Here is a 22,029-nt window from a genome sequence, read left to right on the forward strand (position 1 = left end):
GACTTAAGAACTGCAGTACACTAACTACGACCATGGGTTTGGGGTGGCGGGGTGTGTATGTACATTTTGTTGTTGCCACAAAAAAGTTAAGCAATCAATCAGATTAAATGCACAAAGTGAGCACCCTGGAATAATTTGGCTAGAGGTCTGAAAACACTGATCCCCTCTGTTAAACCAGCCACAGAGAACAAATAGATTCTTGCTTACTCAGAAGGGATTTTAGTAGTGTCATTTTTTTTCCTGGGCATTAAACAATATCTGTTCATTCATCACATTATAATGATGCTATTTTTAATTTCATGATGATATTAAAATGATTTCTCGATAAGTTGGGTCACAGCTGCAATTAGTAAACTAAAGGTGAAGACTTTTAATTTTAAAACAATGAAAATATATAGAAAGAAATATTAAAAAGTGGAGTATTTTTATTTTTCTACCCTGCTATGTTTAGAAGTGATATTAAAAAAATATTATTTGTTTCCAAAATCAATTTTTACAAAATGTTCAGGTTTTGGAGCAGCCACAACCTGTAGTAATTTTGTTATCTTGTCAAGGTACATTTCCATTTAGATATAGAGCCTTGCCTGCAGAGTTAACAAGAGCTATAGTAATACCAGCTTTACACTAATGTCGAGATTTACTTTGCAAAGCTTTACTTTACAAATATTATAAACTTCCTCAGCCTACTATGTTATCTATACAGATACTATCTGTATAATATCTGTACATTCATGTGTTCTATACACATAGCTTAGTAGTATTTATTCTATATCTTCAAAGATTTTTTCCAACAAAATCTTAAAATTAATTTCTCTAAATTATTCAACACATTTCTGTCCCCTGTGAATGTGGTAAACCTTTTAATGTTAGGCACATTGGAATTCATTTCAAAAGAAAAAAATATCTAAATGCTGTTTATGACAGAAATGCTTCTAAGAACGCTTCTCCAAGGAACACTTCAAGAGGCAATAAAACAAATGATTGACATCCATTTCTCAGCAACAATTTCTTGTGCTTTGATAGCCTCAAGAGGCCTTTGTTTCTTAGCATTGCAATTGTTTCCTGAATGTTCATAAATGTTTGAAACCAACTTGTGTGCAAAACAAAGACATTTGAAACATTAGCTGGTGTTTCATCTGTTCTTCCATTTACCCTACAGATTAAAATACAAAGAGAGGGATTAATATCATCTTATTCAACTTCAGCTCCTTTAAACTTGGTCATCTAGACTAAACTAGGTAGCTTTATTGAAGAGAAAACCTCTGAAGATACACACACATCTGGAAAGGTGAGTTAATGCATATTAAATGCATATTAAACAAAAAGAGGCAAAGGTGCAAAAGAAGATGATGACTCTTTTTGTAGCAGTGCCATTGACAGTGGCCACCTTGGGCTTCTTGACCATTAGAGAGTTAAGAGAGATCAGTGTGACCTCCACAATAATGAACTGCTTGCCTGATCCTCCATCACTGTGCAGCTCCAATAGTTAGCTGAGTTTACGTCAGACAAGTTACAAGTCAATATTATATTAGCCTTGGAGAGACATGGAAGAATTCCATCTGCCCTTCAGCTGTGTGTGTGTGGAGAACATGCTTTTATTTGCATGGGAGAAGAATCGGGCCTTTCTTTAGTTACATAAACCCACTCATTTCTGGGCCCACTGGAAATTTAGATGGGATTTTCTACAGACCCATTGTGACCCGAGGAAAACCAGTCTCAGAAATCCCTATGCTGCAGACGTCGATGACTGCCTGCCAGCACTTTGGTGCTGTATGGTAACACAAGGGAAAACATTTGGTCAAAAGTAAATCTTAACTTTGGTACCACATTTTTGTAAATCACTATACTTTGGACTCAAGACCATCAGGAACTTAAGTTTCTTTTATAAAAATTAAGCATTTTTAGATCATAGTCAATTATAATTATTTGTTAAGCGGTTTGTAAAACAGTTCTGGTTCTAAATAGATCCTGTGGCTTTGTTGGTTAGGTATTTTTAAAAAAAAAAACAAACAGTCGTTTACTAAGTCTTTATAAATGATTTACAGACTAAACTACTAAATGTACACACATAAACACAGAGACACACACACAGTGACCCAATTTTTACACTTTGGAACTGCTAGTTTTATCGATTCTCAGTGAACTGTTGTTTCCAAAGGCAAAACTTTTACTGATGTCAGGAGAGCATAACTGTACCTTTAAAAACTAAGGTATTTGACATCACACACCAAACAGGTGGGGCACAATCAAGCAATTTTACTAATAGAAAAGCAGCAGCAGCAGAAGGCAATGCCAGGCAATGAACAGATGAATAACTGGGACAGAAGAAGCCAGGACTTACAATGAAGTGGCAAAAATTGCAGAGAGAGCAATGAAATGAATATGATGACCACCGTAAGATTAGCTTTTTAATACCAAAATGGGTTGGAGCATAAACAGACAAACTAGATGAAGCAGGGTAGCAAATACTTTGATACCCACATCCTCTCCAATCCATGTTCTAGTACAAGAAAATCATATCTTCAAAAGCTTTGACCCGTTTGAAAACAAAGGTATCACACATTTTTCATGTAATAGAAATTAACATTGTTTACACATTGCATATGGAAAAACAAGTAAATCACTTACCAAGGATTAATATAAAATGCCAAAAGATAATCAGTCCAAAGGCATGAGGGTAGCAGAGTTAGGAAAGCAAATACACTTCTACGCCTGTGAGCATTAATAAATAACATACATAAAGATGAAAAAGTGAGGAGAGTTAGTAAGACAAACAGAAATTAGGAGATCAGCAAATTCTATTTTAAAAATCAGCTAAACCCATAAAGGCTTCCTCTTACTTACTTCATAAGAATATTATTAGCATCCACAGAATTTTTACTCCTCAACCTGAAACCCTATGCAGGATTTTCAGCTATCCAACATAAAATTCTGTATGATCAAAATAAACGTGTTTTATGTTATTGATTCAGGCCTGTTATTCTAAATTAATGTTAATTGATAAACTGGCAGATTTTCAGAGAGTAAAATGTGCTTGAAAATTTCATCCACAGGTTTCTGGCCATTACATAGGTGGTGCTAAGTCTATTTTCTAACGTTTTTGAGATATTTGAGGACAGACATAGTTTGTTTTTACCATGTACAACTATGATAATCTCCCACGTTTGCTCCTGCAAGTGATCCTGCGGATATCAGAACATCTGTATCAGAGAGAAATTCAGATCATTCCAATATCTCTTAATACCCTCTATTGAGTCAGATTTCTGAAAACATCCATATAACATTTTGCGGAGACCAATTTTTAAGTGCTTCAAATTCTCTCCTAGGTTTTCAGCAAAACATTATTTGAACAACTTCTAATTGTGGTTTCTATGAATAACTATTCACAGCAGGTTTCATTGTGGCTAAATGAAATTTGAGTACAGAATCATTCTAAACTTCTGTATTAGCAACCTGTTTACCACATTCTGTTACGCATAATTCAGGAAACCCACTCAGGACTGTTCTGCCTGTTGGTGGAGTGGGCTATAGGTACTTTGCAAACATGAAAAACTTGTGAAACTTAAACAAAAATTGCCCCAGTAGCAAGATTTTTTTGTCAAATACACCCTCAGCATGTTTTTCCCCATCAGAAAATCTGCTGTCCTAAAAGCAATACCACCCTTCTACAGCTGTTCTAAAGAGGAACCACAAAGTGAAATTTCCTTTTTCAGTACTCTTGGCTCTTATGAAGTTGGTAGATACTGTGTTTTCCCGGATAACCCAGTCACATCAAAGGTAATCATCTCTAATCTTAATCTTCCAACCAGTGGTGGAAAACTTCTGCCCACACAGTGAAAACTCCAAGTTAGGTTTTAATGAGTTTTGATGCTGAAGAGAAAATGGGCAGTGCAGTTTCTGCAGGGCACCTTTCCCAGGCGTTGGTAGAGATTGTGTGCGTCAGCCAGAAGCGAGAGCCCTTTCTAGTTAATCATATGCCATAGTGGTTGCAGCATCAAGGCCTTAGGGCTTATCCGTTGTTAGGGTTTCTATGGGACTGGATTGAGGATGAAATTTGGTTTTCCATAAGCAGATCTCTGGTGCCACAGAGAGGTTTTCATTAGGCTTAGAAGAGAGAAGTGATGATGTTGCCGGAATACTCCTCTTTCCTTTGGGGAACTCCCAGTGAGGATTTTACTTCCTCTTGCCTACAGAGGCAGAAGGAATTATTCAAGCCTGGGTCTTCTTTCATTGTCAAATCATCATGAGGAATTTCCACACTTTATCAAATCACAGGCTAATGTGCTTGCAGACCTACTTATATTGTTCACAGATTAGGAATTCTGACATCTAAAACAATTGATTTTATTCAACATATGAAAAATATATAATTGCCCACTAAATACAGTATTGTTTTCCTGGAATTATATAGTCTTTCCCTTACTGCTCAGGTGTACTGAACAATTTTATTTAATTAAAAAAAAAGATGCAGAGATTGCTCAAATCCTGAAAACTCTGCTGAGCTGGGCTTTCCTTAGGAATCAGTGGATATGCCCATAGCTCCCTTACTAGATCCCTGGAATGACCCCAAGAAAAATGGGTTTCTTAATCCTTCTACCTGTCTTTAAGGCCATATTTTCCATTTGGCTGCCTGGATGGACAGTGAATCTGGTCTTGACATTAGACAACAGAGGCACACAAAACAAGATATCTTTACTAACTCTCAGAGAAGTCAGGACCAAAAGATAAGGGCACACTGCTTTCAGTTATGAAAAATTTGTGGAGATATTAAGCAGGAATATTTTCCCCAATTTATATTTTTATAACATAATTTATGTATGTATACATATATACACACACACATACATACACATATACTAAATCAAGCAACAAGAACCTTCACTTTCACATCCAAACCTATTAATTAATTCCCCTTCCCATAAAAAAGCCTTTTATGGTTTTAATAACATCTGTTGCTAGTTTAATCATTTGACTCAAGCTTGGATATTTAATTAACATGAGTGGTTGATCTTCTGCCTTCTTTGCCATTAATACAGTCCAAGCAAGAGAAGCTGAAAGAGAGATTAGTTTGCACTGCATACAGCTGGCTGCTATTAAAGCTAAACCAAGCAAGTGAAGCTTGTTTAATATCCAGTTAATTAGCAGCACAGTAAGGTATTGACAAGATTTGCTGGGCTTGTTAGTTCAGTTTGCATGCTTATTAGCAAAAGCCTTGTTGTGGTGCAGTGTCGATCCATTTAATCCCATCCTTGCTGGCAGGCTGTGTCCTATGAGATCATAGTTCCCTGTGCCCCAACTCCTCTTTCCAGCTTCTTGGCTGTCAACAAAGCTGACCATGGGTGTAAAACCAAGGCACATATTTTCTTCTTCCTGCATACTGGAATGGGGCTGATAGTATGCTTTTAAATGTCTGCGTTTGGACTTGCCTTGAAAGATAAGAGGCTTTTGCAGAAATTGCTAATAACAAAAGAGTAAACCTTGGGTCAGTCATTAGCACCCATTTGATTATCAAAATAGGAATGAAAATGACCACACCGGTGCCAGTCAGGTACCTCTCAGAGCCCTTTTGCTTCTATAAAAGCTAATCCTGCAGATTTCCTTTGTTCAAATACTTCTTTCGGCTGATGGTGTCAGTGATGGTTTGGAGTCCATAGTCAGTGCCTGCAACTCTTGTAGGTGGTTTTCTAGACTAGCAAGAATATGTTTGTTTTTTTTTTTTTTTTTTCCTCGAGTCTTTTCAACAGCACTGAACGTTAAGTTACAGTAAATATTTGAGTTGGCTTGTCCTTGTCTTGCAATTCAAGGAAAAATTAATTAATGGCACTGCATGAAGACAGTTGCTAATTGGTCGTCTACAGGCAAGCTTACACCTGGCTGTAAATATATCTCTATGGAAGTGCTAATGGATTTATAGATCAAGTTTCTACACTTGTGTTATTTTAGGAAATATGTCTGTAAGAGAAAGGAAGAAAAATATCCTCCCAAAACACATCTATGCAACTTGGTTGACATGTATATACATCATTCCCTACTAAAAATAGCAGGTGACAGAATACATAGTCTTGAGTCATCATTCAAGAAATAAAATACTAAAATAACAGGTAGAGCAGTTTTATCATAAAGAGGGAGAGTGATGACATAAAAAATAAGCACTTAAAATTAAAGATCATGTTTACCAAAAAGCAGAGATGGGGAAAAACATAATTAAAAGCTTTGCTTCAAACACTCACCAATTATAGGGAAGCTTTCCATCTCTCTCTAAAGATGCAAAATTGACAAAGGTTCCAGCCCCGCACTCCCTGTTTCAGGAAAACCATTGGGTACAAAATTACCATTTTTGGATTCACAATGCTTGCAATGACATTGATTTAACAGAGAACTCTCAGAGTTGTGGAGAAGTGCTGAACACTCACATCTGTGACTAGGACTGAGATAATCTGTGGTAAATATAACTGAAATGCCTTAACATAGTTGTCCAAAACCCATAATTGTTCAACATCGCCTGAGATCAGGTTTCCTAATAATGCTGAAAAAGAGTGAAACAAGGGAGAAGTTGCTAATAAAGATCTCAGACAGATCTCATCTTCTGTCCAGATTTGGGCTTTCTGTAGTCTAGTGCTGGCACCAGTTGCTGGCCTCAGTACACATGCTAAATATTTACCTTTCTATACTAAATATTCACTGTCCCAACTCTAAAGAGAAGATGTATAATTGTCTCCATTTGACAGGATCATGGTAATTTCAAGTTCACAAAATAATTGTGAAAAAACCATGAATTTCCTGAATAACATTCCAGTGAATTTATCACAAGTCCATTATTTTCAGCTACAAATGATAAACTAACTTGACTGGTTTTGAGTCCTTGATTTAAGCAAATGATTGCTTGCAGCTTCTTACTGGATTTACTTTTTAAATTTCCTTCTGGGGTTTTTATCTTCTGTTGCTAGAAGCAGTGATGAAGAAAAAAAGAAAAAGCTTTGGGCTGCCTGCACAGTAATTAAATAGGAAAGAGAATTAATTTAGCTGGGATTTTCACAAGGCCAGTTACATGTAAAAGGAACAAACTACACAATGTTCGCTGAAAGAGATAGCCTGCAAAACACGTGTGATGTGGTCATCTGTTGCATGGAATACATAGCCAAGACATGGCACATAAAATGCAGTGTCGGCTAGGCAGCCAAGTGCAAGATTCTTCACGTAAGTTTTTTTACATGAAATAATTTCCTTTCTTGACACAGGGCAGCAAATTAATATAAAATATGTTACATAGATATAAAAGGATGAAGACTCCAGGACACTTCCAAAACCAGGAGGTGAACCATGTATCAAGGGTTTGGAGAAACTTCCACAGTTCACTCAGGCTCTAATATAACCCACATTAACGTGAACTGTTACAGGTAAGACCACGAGGAAAAGGAAATTGAATTTCAATATTCAGGTACAAATGATTGGTGCAGAAAGCTGAAGGAACTGCAAGTTCAATAAAAAAAAAAAGGTTTACTCCTACAAGGTAATTTTTCCCTTCATCTGTATGACACAACAAATTGAGATCATCATGTTATAGGTGAACAGCAGGACCTGAGATCCCTTCTAGATTTGTGGGTCTCAGTGTATATTTGTCTGCATCCTGACTGCATAAAAAGACAAGATCTAGGTGAGCTCATATGCTCTTTCCCATGCTACAGTTCTCATAGGAAGGAAGTCTATATGAATGCAGAATTTGGACAACTGGAAGGCCAGGATTTAGGGGCAGACTGGCAAATGCTCTAGAGAGAGACTCATGGGGCCCTGGGCACAACCTCCCCCATCCTAGGAGTTTGGCTGCCAGGGCTCAGGCCTTACATGGCCTCTGAAATGCAGCATCCTGGACCTGATGAACAAACTATTTTATCTGTTGATATGGAAAAATCTCCTGTTCCAAACCATATGAAAGATTTACAAAGCATCTTGATGTCCTGCTCATGCCCAGTTGCCTCAGATCCTAATTATTATCTTTTAGGTTCCAGACACAATGCTTTTGTAATAAGCGATTGCAATTCTTATAGACCCAGTCTTGCAAAGCTCAAAATGAGACAGGTTGAGGTTTGTAACTCACGTCAAGAATGACAGTAGATAGAGGGAGAAGACATGTTACTCCTGAACAGCAGCAAGACAACTATTTTGAAGGTATTCTGTTCACAAGCATCTTGAGCAGCACCCATGCACATAAGCAGCCTCAATTACAACTATTGTCATGATGTGTTTGTTGTTGTCTGAAATTTTTGGAATTAGCATAAATCTGGACTTACCTGGCCATTTGTAGATGTTTTCTCCTGAGTACCACAAGAGTCACCAGCAGCAGTCCAATCAGAAGGATACTTAGGATGGCTAACACAGAGATTACCACTACGTTGGGATTCATCTCAGTGACTGTACATACAAACAAGGACTCTTGGTTATTCAAATTCAGAAGTGCTGACAGTTTTGGGGTATTTTTTCCCTGAATGTTGATAGTGTTATTTTTCTGAACTGATCTCATTCAACCTGGAGTGTTACAGAGAGAAAAATCTACCACTAGAGATAAAGGGAGGTTTTGACTAGTTATTGCTCTTACAAAATTTCTGTGGGGAAATTACTTCACTCTGGCATTTTGTTAAACTTTGGAATGTTCTGATTTTTTTTTCCCTTTTAACTGACATTCGTAACACAAGAGAAAAGGGTGAAGGAAATACAAAACGCAGATATTCATCATCATCTATGTCTCCAAAGCACATTTCATCTCTGAAATTGTTCTTCAACAATAATCAATACCTTTTCTGACCCAAAAGCAAAATAACAGGCTGAGGCTTTGTAACATACCGGGTTAAAATTGATTGAATTACTTTGGCAAATAAATTTTAACAAAAAGTTCTGTTTCAAATAAGAGCTGGAATCAACTCTCAATAACAAAACCCTGATTTATTTTTGTTCCATATTACATGCTTATCAACTGTACTACTATGAGACCAGGTACTCTGTTCTGCTCATTATATAAGAAACCCTCTCTACTTTACTTGCTCAGAATAACTTTACATCCACAGTTGTCTAGAGAAGCATTTTTTAGATTAAAAAACATGGAGATGTTTAAGCTAAGTACCAGACACTGAACTCCAGCATGGAGTGGTGGATGATGTATAGGACCAGTAACTAAAGCTACACAACACCCTAACTAAGCAGAGATGACACTGACCATTCTGACGGGGGGATTTTAAAAAGGCCAGTGCTCTGGGCAGTTCAACACTCTTAAGAGTCAGTACAGAGCCAGGCTGCATGACATGCCTGGGGAGCCTCCATCAGGAGCTATCCCTTCGGGATGTGACTGCTCAAGATCCTGCAGTGGCCCCTCTCCTTCTCTCTCACCCTACCTCCACTTCTTCACTGAAAGCAGAAAGCAATTTTCTTTGCCGTAGCAGCTTATAAGTGTGATTTTCCTTTTGTTTGAGCTTGGCTGAGAAGACTTTTTTCTCCATAAATGTCATCAAGCAGTACCCTGATGTTCAGCCTTCACACCACAAACTAGGTCCCTGATTTCTAAAACCCGTTAGAGAACTGAGCTTCTAGTTCATATTTTTCCAAGTCAAGCCCCCAGTGGGGATTTTTCTAAGAACTTTTTAAAGCTGCTTCCACATCCCATCCACATCTGGCAGCCTTTCCATGATACAAACAACCCCTGGAGCCAGCATTACCAAGAGCAGCTTTAGAAAGCAAGGAAAAACAGATGTAGCTGAAGAAGGAAGAAGAAAGCAGGGAAGTGCTTCTTACCCATGGTGGAAACCGCAATGAAAGTGGGGATGCTGGGGCTATTGTGGCTGAAGGTGGTCACGCTGCAGTTGTAGGAAGTGGCAGGGGTTAGGCTGGAAATGGTCACTACGTGTGAAGAGACAGTGACAGGTTCCTGCAGACATGGGGAAAAATACACAGAAGTTTGTCTTTCCTGTTAACGCAAGAGCACAAATCAGTGCTCCCTTATCCACCGATATATTTGACCAGGTAAAGTCAGATCTGGTGAAAGAAACCAGCACTTTGAAACCCAGGGAAGGTAACCCTTGAAAATAGGCAGATAGCCTGGCAGTCTGGCAGAAGAGGGGAGAACAGGGGTGAAAGCAGCAGGAACAGCCCAGAGCACCCGAGGGAGCCCCAGGGCCCCTTGGGGAGGGCAAAGGGTGCCTTTTAGGGGGTTGGTCAGGAACATGCCTGTGACCCCCAGGACATCCCCAGAGGTGGGCAGAGCTTGTGAGCTCTGGTTGCTAAGCCATACAAGTAGGAGGAAAATAAAGTTATTTTTATTCAAAGTGTGGCCAAGGTAGTCACAATCTCTGCACCCTTGTATGAATACGTGTTATCTCTGCCTCTGAGGCAGTTCCTCTGGACATGAAGAGCTATCAGCCTTTCACATGGCCAAGGTGAAAAACAAAGCTAGAGCAAAGCCTTTGGGTAATAACCATGATCAGGTATCCCACACCTCAGTTTTTCTAGGTAGCAGAAACTCTTTACATAATATCTTTATGGAATGTTTTAATTACTGTGTCCCTGGTAAACAATTTTGTGTTTCATAAATGCTGATATGACAAAAGAAAACAAATACAACATATGCATTGACTTAAAGATATAGCTCCTCCAGGTCCTCAGAAGCTTTTCTGTATTCTCCAGCAGGACCAAGGGTGGGTCACAGATGTGAAAACAGGGACACTTGAGCCAGTGATTTAGAAATGGAACAAGTAGAAGTTTTATAAATTAACTCACTCTGGATGGGGAACGCACGATGCTGTAACAAGTCCCGAGCACTGGATTTTTGCAGTGGCCTGTTGTCATTCATGGGCTCCTTCTAGACTAGCAAGGGTTCCTGTTGCAGTGCAATTCTGAGGTACGTTACACAGATGAAATCACGTGTACGTGAGTGTAAGGGAGGGGACTTTTATTCCCTGAGCTGAAAGGAGGGGCCACAGTTTGGCAATTGAACTTGGTTGCATGTTTTCCATCTTCTCCTCTGGGAAATTTAAATTAGTCAAGCAAAACTCAAGATGTTCAAACCTGGAAAGCTGTTGCTTTTCATTTTGCTGATTTAAAAATGGAGGAAAGGGACAAAAATGTCCATGTAATTAGCATGGAAAATCACAAGTAAAGAATTTTCTCCAGTCTAATGGGAAAGCACCCTTTTTACAGTTCAAAAAGGAGCCCTTTTTTTATAGAGACAGAAAAAGGAGTGACGAATCTAACAAGAGGTGAGCTGACAATCTCTGTGCATTTCCCAGTGCCAGATGTTCATGTCAACAAACGAGACACCCACTGAAGCTCCTGCCAAATGGACCAGTCTTTTCCTGATGTTCTTAACACAGATCTGCTCTGCACTAAAGCTGCAAATCCTGTAGCACTTTCCTTGTCTGATCACACAATTATTTTGAATCTCTGCTAAGGGGATAATGAGTTCACGATCTTTAGCTACTCACTGTGAAAAAGCAGGAATCTAGATGTGGAATCCAAACTATCCAAAAGATTAAAGTACATTTAAACATTTCTTTTTTTTTCCTTTAGTCAGTGACTTTCTTAATTTAAAAAAGAATATTAAATAATTCAGACTGGTCTTCCATAGGATTAAAGAGTGTATATGTCTCTTTTGGGATAATCAGTGGTCTGAGTGGGTTATTTTTTACCTTTTTTCTGAATGATTCCCCATTATGTGTCACAGTCCACATGAGAGAATGATGTCTCATGGCATGTAATCACAGTGATTCATTATACCATCAGCTAAACCACAAAGTAAGCCTCATATATTGCACAGCATCGAATGTAAAGGAATTAAAACTACTACTGCTCTGTTCTTAACTGAACAACGTTACCAATCTAAACACTCAGATATTCAGGTGGCCTCTGAACACAGGCACCTAACTGGACAGAGAGAAAAGGAGGTTCACTTCTGAGGCTGAGAAGGCTGGTCTTGAAGGAAATACGTTAAGAGACAAAATGCATGAGCAGCAGCCACATTTGCAGCATAAAGGTACTCTTTGAATAGCAGTGAAGGTCCTACTGAACTTCAGTTAACAGTTCTCAAAACCAGGAATAAAGTAAGCCAGAAATAATTAATTGCTGCATAAAAGATCTCATGGTATCTAAATATGTCTATTTTTCCCATTCCTTATCAAGCTACTTGACTATTTTTCCCTTCCTGTCCATTAACATTCCCTTAGTTTTGTGGCCTTTTAGGTTTTTCATGGTATATTGGAGCGATTTTCATGACTAGCCAAAGACTGACACCCTGTTGGATGCACATCCTTCTGTCCAATTAGTTATAATCTCATCAATAAGACAGAAACCAATTTTTCATATTGCAAAATAATGAAATATTTTAGTATTTGAAATGCTTTAGTAGTTTAGCTTTTAAAGGTTTAATTCTGAACCACCTTACCACATTTGTTTTCATGATCTAACCTGTGTACTGAGCATAAAATGTCATGGCTTTACACACAACTGCTAAGCAGCAGACAACAAACCAGAAAGATGCAAGACCCAGTCTCAGTTTCAGAGATGAAGAGCAGAAATCAAAGAAGAGATGCTTACGTACCTGGACTTTTGTTTCCTGACCAGATCCAGCCTGCTGGCAGTAGACTTCAAAGAAATCAGCCACTCCTTCTTCCACCCACAGCAGAGTCACAGAGGTCTGTGTCTTGTTGACAGCAAACAGTGATTTTGGAGGGGCTGGTTCTGGTTAAGAGAAAATCTCCTTTTATTAATCTTACCTTTAAGTTTCCAGACAACTGAGCAGAGGAAGCCTCAAACAAAAATGAAAGCAATGCCTGATGCTCTTCTACCTTTCATTTCCTTCAGATAAAACGTAAAGCCCGGCCTCTCAAGATGATAAACTGCCACTGTAAAATGGGAAGATGATGAAGTGTCTTGGTTTTTCTTCTCTATTTAAACTGTTCTCTATTTGGACAGCTGGATAATTACTTCACTTCCCTTTTCAGCAGAGCCCTTGTTTGAGGATGATCAGCGTATTCTATTAATAGAACGATGTCAACAGAAGCTCTTTAGGGAGAAGATAGCTGTCCACCTGTTAGCAACACTTTTGGCCCGAGAAAGCTTTGCTTCACAAGGCCTGCCCCAGGAGATGATAAAGCAGCAGCTTCCCACAGGCAAAGGCCATCTAGGTTCATTTAATTGTAGCAGAGGAAATATTTAGACAATTAGCAGTTTAAAAAAAAAATCTTGTAGTCTGTTGTTTTTTTTCTAGGCTAACATGTAAGGGCCATTGGGTCTGCACTCATTTCAGTTAGCTGCAGGAGTCTTCTCTCCTCGCTGAATGCAAAGGTCCAGATTTCAGGGGTCTTCAATTTATTGCTTCGATTTTCATTGCTGCTGTTGGATGAACTGGCAATGGGCACACATATAGAAGGGACTGAGGTTCCTACATGGCGAGGTGACAACCCTGTGATAGGAGGACTGTTAGGGGTCTCCTGGGAGAGATGGCATCAGAGATACTGTGAAACACGGACGACGGTCAGCACCCAGTGTCCCCGGCCCCACATGGGGTGGCCTTGGCTGTCCTCTCCAGGGCCACCTCCGTGCCCGCGGACCCCCGTGGTTGGGTGGGCAGTGGCCCGTGGGAGGCCACACTGACCACCGGTGGAGACCACCCCTCACTGCAACCCCGCCTGAACAAACCTGGAGCATGGAAAACACAGAACAGGAGGGGAAACCTTGAGTAGTAGGGAGAGGAGCAAACAGCCTAGGTATGGTGTTAAGACAAGATGTACCTTTTTTCCCAAGATTATTTAAAGACCAAGGCTTGATCCTGATTTTGATCCTGAAGACTTCACACAATGGGTACTGGCGATCCCTAGCTTTCAATGCCTCAGGCATCCTGGGCTCCTTTGGTTTGCCTTCAGAAAGTGCAAAGTTTGGGCTGTACATTTCCAAGCTGTTCTCCAGAGTTTTCACATTTCCTAATCTCTGGATGTTTAATGAAAGTTGTCATTCTCAAACAATGACCTGATTCCAGGATCCTGACACACTACATGCAATGTACTACAACAACATTTTGCCCTTATTTTATGCCTTCACAAATAATTTGATATTCTCATTCTGTGAGATGCTGTCACAGGAGCCTGGACGTGATGTGTAAGATTCACCACAAAAAACTTGGCACAAAGGACCTGCTCAAGTGGTTATAGACATTTTGGAGGCATATCTGATCCTCAGACAATCAGATCAGTGTTCTATGGTTGGAGACTGCCAAGATTATATTGGCATTAGGGAGAGCTTTGAGGAGAGCCGGGTAGGGACTGAGGCACATTCACATGGCTTCTTCTGTGTCACGGGGAATGCAGTGTACGTGTTGTCCCAGAACTACATAGGAAAGCGTCCCTCTCCCTTAATTACACCCATATATCTGCTCTTGGATTCAGAAACACATTCCATCCCTCACTCCAGGTAAAAAAATGGCCTCAATTAAAACATGAGTTTTGCATTTGGGCATCATCCCAAGCAAATCCTCCTTTTGCCTCCAGCAAATGGCTTGATTTTTCTGCAAGTGGAAAGTTGCCAGGATGAAGCAAACATCATAGAGGGAAGAACATTTGGCAGGAATGCTTAAGTGACTGCCAAGTGCTGAGTCGTCTATCACGTAGAGTCAGTTCCCACTACTGCTAATTACAACTCCCATTGCTCCCTCAGAAACAGAGAGAAGGTAAAATACCCTTACTATTGTCTATTCAAAGTGCAAACTGCATAAAGAAAAAAAAAACAAAAAACCCAAAAAACAACGAACCAACAAAAAACAACAACCAGAAGTCTAGAAAGACTTCATAATTCATTCACCTTCTCTTTCTTGTCAATGAAAAAGCAAGAGCAAAATAACTATACCAGTTCATTAAGAGCCTGCCTGTCCATAAGCAGAGAACAGGAAGATACAACTAGGCTGCAGGGTGTACATAATGAATAATATATGGCACTAATGGACCTGTCTGAAAGATAAAGCTAGCTGATATTTTGAAATACACCCCTAAAATATTTGGACAATGGTAGCGGGGGGATATACTCACCCTCACACATCCATCCACTCAGTCCTGGGAACGAACACACACACCTAACTGTGCACAGATACAAGGCATGGGGAAAACAGTGGACAGGACTTGCATAGGGAAGGAAAAATCCATGGAATTTGTCTACATCTTTCAAATATTCCATTTGGTGAAAAGACCTGGAAGAAGTTCAGACTCTTGTGGCTGTACTGCTTGCCCCAGCGCTGCTTAAGAGTTGAGTAAGAGCTATTAAGACAAATAGACAACGATTGCTTCAAGACCTCTAATTCAATTAGAAATTATGGACCCCTTTAAATTCACTTCTTTCACTGTCACTCACAAAAGGTTTATTATACATGTAGAGAAGATAATCCAGTTTGAAATTACTAACTCTTCTTTACCCATCTTCACAGTGGAGTTAATGCCTGTAAAAGCAGTTAGGCACACTTCAAAATTTCACAGCTTTAGGTACCTAGGGCTCGATAATTCTACATGAATGCAAAAGTGAAGTAAAATCTCTTAAGGTACAATGGTGTAGTGTCCAGTCTTCCTCACAGGTAAAGGAAGATGTTGGGCAGAAAGTTATACTTTAAAGTCCTATGTAAAGGATGAAGTTCTTAATTCTTTTTTTGTTCCTTTGAGTAGATTACACATAATTCCCTTAGAAAGATGCTGGGTTCCACAACCATGAATCTGATTGTTTTTGTAAAGAGTACCATCATTGATTTGTATTTAAGGGTACATTTTTGGTGTTGGAAGACTATGGAGACGTCCAGGGAGAGAGGAGACAGGAAGCCAGACCAGGTGGCAGAGTGCAGACCCAAAAATAGGCTTGTCAAAAAGAAGGAAGGTTCTGCTTTGTATTGAAAAGTTCAGCTGTGAAGCCTGAGTTGCCGCTCCCCAAACCTGCCTGTGTTCGAGACCTTAGGGAAGTAAATATGGAGCAGAGCTGTTCTCCCAGCAACGCATTAAGCGATTTCCACTCTCCTACTTCCACTTACAGTCAGATTCTGCCACTCTTGCTCCTCTTGAGTAATACTATTTTAGGAGAGTAGCTTCTCATACAGAAATGAGACAACCTTCACAGCAAGGTGAGGTGAAAATTTCAGCTTTGCAGAAGAAATGTGGTCACAGGTATATGACACTGAAATGAGAAAGATGCTGGATCTGCTGACAGAGTTACTTTTATAGTCAAATGAGAGGAGGAGTGAGTTTATAATTTACAAACAAGCATTTCTTACCCAATTTCACAAGCTGGGGCAGGGAAGTATTGCTGCCTCTTTCAGTACAAGCAGTCACTGAAAGGTTGTAAATATCCCCTGGAGGCAAGTTCAACACTGCAGTCATCACATTGCGTGTTACCTACAATAATTATAGACACCAGCTGTTAAATATGACCCAAAACAGATAACCTTCTTGTAAAATTAATCTGGTCGCTTAATATACTACAAAGAAAGTTTTATGCATCACAGCATGTCTTTTGCATACTCTAGACTTGTTACATGAACCAGTTCCCACTGACACCAACTGTGGAAAGCCGTGACCCTCAGCAGAATATCACAATGCAGAGAGAAGACAATCTTAGGCCGTATTTTCTGTATGAGCAGTGAAAATTTAAGGAAGAAAGAAAATCTCCCTCACACTAATGAGAGTACTCTTGCATCTAGATTTTTTGAGTTGTGCAAAATGCTAACCAAACCATGTATTTGAGTCCACTGCAATGTTAGAGGAACTTAAATCAGATCAGATATCTCTAAGAGGAGTACACAAGACGCATATAGGCAAGCCTTTATATATCCTAAGAACCTGCAAATTAAATCCAGCTGGGCAAGTCTAACACCTACCTGGAGACCTGTTGACTTGACAATAGACCTCAGGGCCTGACTTCAGTCATCTGCAAATTTGAAACCAGATATGATCCAAAACTGACCTGAGCTTCAAAAGATTGTGAATACCTTCTTCCTGTTATTTTAGGGGTGAGTAAGCTCCCCATTTCTCCAGGGTCATGGAGGACGCAGAACTCGGATAATGCAACAGACTGTTTTCAGAGCACTTATAGACTATCTACAAAGGGCACATTTGGGAATCTTATGCTGGTTTTCATATTCACTTAATTTTCAGGCTGAAGTTTTCAGTTCCAAAAGGGATAGACAGTTCTGAATAAAGACTAACAGGACTATGCACATTATTTTCATCTCTTGTCTAAAAACTGCCCAACTTCTAGAGAGTCTTGGGGAGTACACAAATAGCAGGAAGAAAAAGTCATCATTGCCTGATAGTATTACCTATTTATTTTAATAATCCCACAAGAAAAACAACCATAATAACAATCTTAACAATCTTAATAAATCAGATAAAGAGATTACAATATAGTATGAATTTTAAAGGAAACCATTTCTGAAAGTGACTGACAGAGCTTACGAGAACAGGTACACCCTGAAGCCTGCAAGCATGTACCCATATTTACAAATATGAGCATGACCATAAAGGTTAGCTACAAATAGGTTGTTACAGAAATTTCCTAAAGAATACTTTATGGGTTCCCTTGACCTGAAAATAATATAAAGACAAACATTTCTAAAGACATTCCCAAAGCTTTGAAGTTTTATTTGCAGATATACTCTATTGTAGATACCCTCTAGTTTTAATCTTTTGTTTAATCTAAAATTACATATTCAATATTAATTTTAAATTAATTTCATATTCAATGTTTATTTTATATTTATTTAATCTAAGATTTTCATAGTCAACAAAATTGAATGGCAGAGAAATCATATATTTCCTGGAAGAATAATAACCTTACAGAGAATATGACTTTTGGAAGGAAGATAGGAGAGGGATATAACAGCACAATTTTTTTAGAATTCAATTGTTAGAAAATTTCATTTGTAGGAAAAAAACTAGAATGTGGAGTTTTCTTCCTCATTTGAAACAAAGATCCCAGTATTGGAAGTTCCTGCTGTTCAGAAATGTCATGTTTTTGAAAAGTTCTACTAATCATGTAATTAGATTCATGCTGCAACAAGCTCCAGATAGGTGCACTCTTGCAGCCACTAGGAATCCAATGAAAGCTAGGGTGTTCCATAAAAATCCAAATGAAAATTGCTGATGAATTTGCACTTACGCTGAAAATCCACTTCCAATTCAGCATCTGCTAAGTCTTCAGCTGTAGAAGGGAAACTTTTCCCTTGAAAAAGACCAGACACTTTCTCCCTATCAATGATTAAAGGATCAATAGTGGTGTAGAAGACAGTCACAGGCCACAGGCTGTATGAAGCTACATTGCTGGCCTTATAAATTCCTGTGCTGCAGCACTCCACCACTATTTTAAGCACTTCTCACTGTATGTCCAGGGGCTGCTCTTTTGCTTCAGGTTAAACATGCACCTCAGTACCCTGCAGCAGCATGACTTTAATCCATAATTGGAAAACTCAGATTTCTTTTTCTAAGTGATTTTTAAATACGCTCAAAGAGTTCAAGAGAACGTGCCAAGAACGCATCTTAACATCTGGCAAGTTTTCTAAGAAGTGCATACATTCTGGGTGAAACCCTCATCCCATCAGTTAGTGGAACTTGTATTCAAACAGAAAATGAAAATGACATAATTTATAAGGATGTCTGTTTGATAAACTCAGAAAATGGGAGTGATAGTACCTGGCCTGAATGAATGAAAAAAACTCAGACAGTAATGTAGTCTACTTATTATGAAACAGAAATTGAAAAGATCATATCTGTTCACTAAAAAATATCCTTTGTATTTTACTGTCTGCAGCTCAGAATTTTATAAGCTACTTTAAGATTCTCACCTAAACGATCAACACTAATGCTGGATCGCCATAGAACCATTTTATCCACTGGCGTTTTGAGAGCTTGAGTCTTTGGAAGTGCATGCTAACACTGTGAAACAATTTTAACTGATCAGGCTTCTACCAATCTTAATCAATTTGTTTAAACTTTGTAATACAAAGTTATAAACTCAGCAAAAAAAAAAAAAATGCAGAGAAATGAGCGACACCTTCCTCACTCATACTTACACTCTTCTTGATTTTTTTCTTTCCTTCTGCAATGACCATCCAATGCAGCATCCTGGAATGAGAGAGGTCAGTACCATCTCCTCCATAGGTCCAGGTGACATACAAAAGGTGGTTGTAATATTCTATGGAGGTAATCTCAGGTGCCACTGGTGCTGAAGGAAGAAGGCAAATGTATTACAGACAGGGTCTAACACAATTGATTACCAAGTCTAATAACAAACTTCTGCCAAAGGATACTGTTGGGAAGAGAGTATCACAAAGATAGCAGAAAATATTAGTAAAAGCATCTGCACCTAAGCGCTAGATGAAAGAAACAAAAACTGGCATTTAACCTGGGAGATATTTGGAACAAAAAAACATTTCAGTTTGCAATCTTTCAGTTTCAAAAAAAAATCATGAAGCTACTGGCTGATACAAACCATTTTTTGAGTCATTATTTATAAATGGAATTCAAAGTCAAGTTAAAAGCTCTAGATATTGCTTCGCTGTGTTATAGCACTGAAAAGAAATTACAATCAGTAAGAAATAAAGAAGAATTGTCACACTGAATAATTTGGATAGCTTTTCTACAGGAAAAAATATCTTCTCTTCAACTAAGCTTGAGTCTTCCTAGGAGGAAAAGCTCCAAACCTGCAGTTTTCCAAAGAACAGAGAGTGTCCAGAGGAGAGCTACGAAGACGGTGAAGGGTTTAGAGGGGAAGCTGTATGAGGAGCGGCTGAAATCACTTGGTCTGTTCAGCCTGGAGAAGAGGAGACTGAGGGGAAACCTCACCACGGTCTACCACTTCCTCACAAAGGGAAGAGGAGGGGCAGGCGCTGATCTCTTCTCCCTGGCGACCGATGATAGAACCCGAGGGAACAGCAAGAAGATATGCCAGGGGAGGGTTAGGTTGGACATTAGGAAAAGGTTCTTCACCCAGAGGCTGGTGGAGCACTGGAACAGGCTCCCCTGGGAGGCAGTCACGGCGCCAAGCCTGACAATATTCAAGAAGCATTTGGACAACGCCCTCAGACATATGGTGTGAATTTTGGGGTTGTCCTACGCAGGGACAGGAGTTGGACTCGATGATCCTTGTGGGTCCCTTCCAACTGAGAAAAAAACCCAAAAACATCTTTTTGCATGAAAAGCTATGGCTGCCTTTGTTCCCAGGGTGAAAGTCCCACCACCACAGAAGGCAGCCGTCAGCTGACAGCCTTCTGTGTCTAGTCTACAGGCATATGGTAGCTACATTATACGGTATTAGGTGAAGCAGCTGTTTTCCCTCCTCTTCCTCCACACACCCAGCTCCTGTCCAGCGCTGTCCCCTGCGCTGCACAGCTCAGACTGCCCCGCCGCAGCCCCGTCAGCCCGTTCAATGGCTTGTCTTGCGCTGGAGCTGCCAGCAAGGCCTTGGCTCCCTGTGCAGCCCAAGAGGAACGATAGCAACGTCCAGAGCAACTCCTCCTAAAATAGGTATTTAAGATGAGTAGAAGAATTACCTCCTGGAGGTGCCTCTCTATTAATTGCAGAGGGACATCAGCTCACATTGACTGCCTAATTTGTAGGTGCAGGTCCCCAGTTAGGATTTAAGTTAAAACTGAGTGGAGACCCAAAAGTGAAAGTCAGTGATTGGTAAAGCGAAAGTCAGCGATCATAACCCCCTCTCCAATTGATATCAATGGGATAACCTGGATAAAATGGGGAAGCGCACAAATCTGTGTGCTTGGCATATTCTTTAGGAGCACCATAGAGAAAATGATATGGACCAATAGATCTTCCTCTGCACAAGCCCCGTTGAGTCCAGTATGTTTGTGCAAAGGCAGCTGCTGCCCAGGAAGAGGACTCTTCCCTCCACCAGAGCCCTGGATGCCAGCACAGTTGTGGGTGCCAGCAGCTGAGATGAAACACAGGACTGACTCGGAGCTCGGGTCTGTTTGAAGGGGCCACAAGATGTCACTGCTGCTTTCACGAACACTTCTATGACTTTTGCATCGAGACATTCGTTAGAGAACAGATTTCCTGAAGTAATTGCTGAGGAAGGCAGCAAATACAATGCACAGACAATTTAGAGCCATTTAGAAACTTTTAGTAAGACTATTCTCTCAAATTAATCTTGGAAGTGTCCTTTTATGCTGTTGAGAGGAAGCAACCTTATTTAGTATAAAATCTTTAAAGTAACGCTTTTTTTAATTTCTAGAGTTCCCAGTCCATCCCTGCACAAGGATTGCGTATTCCTTACAATTTAAGGTCATGACTGGCATGAATCTTATACGCTAATAATAATTTCCTCCTATACCTAAATATTCATGACATGCTTTCCCTCTTAATGTTCACACAGCTGTTTGCTTTAGGTATCTGGCAACGAACGTCCAGGATATGTGAAATGAGACTAAGGGCCAGGGCTTGCATGATTGACACCCCTAGCACCATGTTGCACTGGGAGCTGAGTGGCACAGAGAGGCTCTAGGAAGTTACGTCCCATTGCTGACCTGGCCCGAAGTGAGAGCTGAAAGCATCCATAGGACCAACAGACAGCAGCTTCACAACAAGGACAGACATGGTGGTATTCACCAACATCAACAGTCTGTCTTTCTTACTCTTTTTGCTTCTCCAAAGTTAAAAGCATTCTCATTGTAAAAGAAAACGTTGGTGGTCTAAAGTGCCCTTGCTTATGATTGCTTTAAATCCAGCTGTTTACAGCAGGTGGCATTAAAAACTCATTAGTCACCACAGCAACACTGGCAGCACCATAATCTCTCCCTGCGCTAAAACAACAGTGTGCAAGTCTTGCTGCAGGAGCACAAGAGAACAAATGATGCTTCTGATACGTCTCTGGGATCCCCCAAATCTCCCCCATTCTCCTGGGACACTTGACCAGTCGTCATGGGAGAGAGCTATGTATCACCTGGTCTCTTCTAACACCCTTTTCATTCCAGGTACTGCAGTTCAGTAAAGCCCCAGCCTCGCTATAGACTCCACA

The 22,029-nt window shown here is 39.8% G+C and overlaps 1 protein-coding gene across 1 annotated transcript in view; it reads right to left on the reverse strand.

Moving 5' to 3' along the window:
- The window catches only part of PTPRO (protein tyrosine phosphatase receptor type O), a gene marked incomplete at both ends in the record, with an annotated part of 153,292 nt that overhangs the window by 13,712 nt on the left and 117,551 nt on the right, over positions 1 to 22,029 (reverse strand). The window contains 7 exons of the mRNA XM_082309733.1: positions 2,629 to 2,712; positions 6,231 to 6,299; positions 8,289 to 8,409; positions 9,781 to 9,913; positions 12,578 to 12,717; positions 16,277 to 16,397; positions 19,070 to 19,221. Coding sequence (XP_082165859.1) covers positions 2,629 to 2,712; positions 6,231 to 6,299; positions 8,289 to 8,409; positions 9,781 to 9,913; positions 12,578 to 12,717; positions 16,277 to 16,397; positions 19,070 to 19,221 — 820 coding nt within the window. The remainder of the gene's footprint in view (positions 1 to 2,628; positions 2,713 to 6,230; positions 6,300 to 8,288; positions 8,410 to 9,780; positions 9,914 to 12,577; positions 12,718 to 16,276; positions 16,398 to 19,069; positions 19,222 to 22,029) is intronic.

The sequence above is a fragment of the Platalea leucorodia genome (assembly GCF_965183815.1).
Source record: "Platalea leucorodia genome assembly, chromosome: 4".
Classification (NCBI taxonomy): Eukaryota; Metazoa; Chordata; class Aves; order Pelecaniformes; family Threskiornithidae; genus Platalea; species Platalea leucorodia.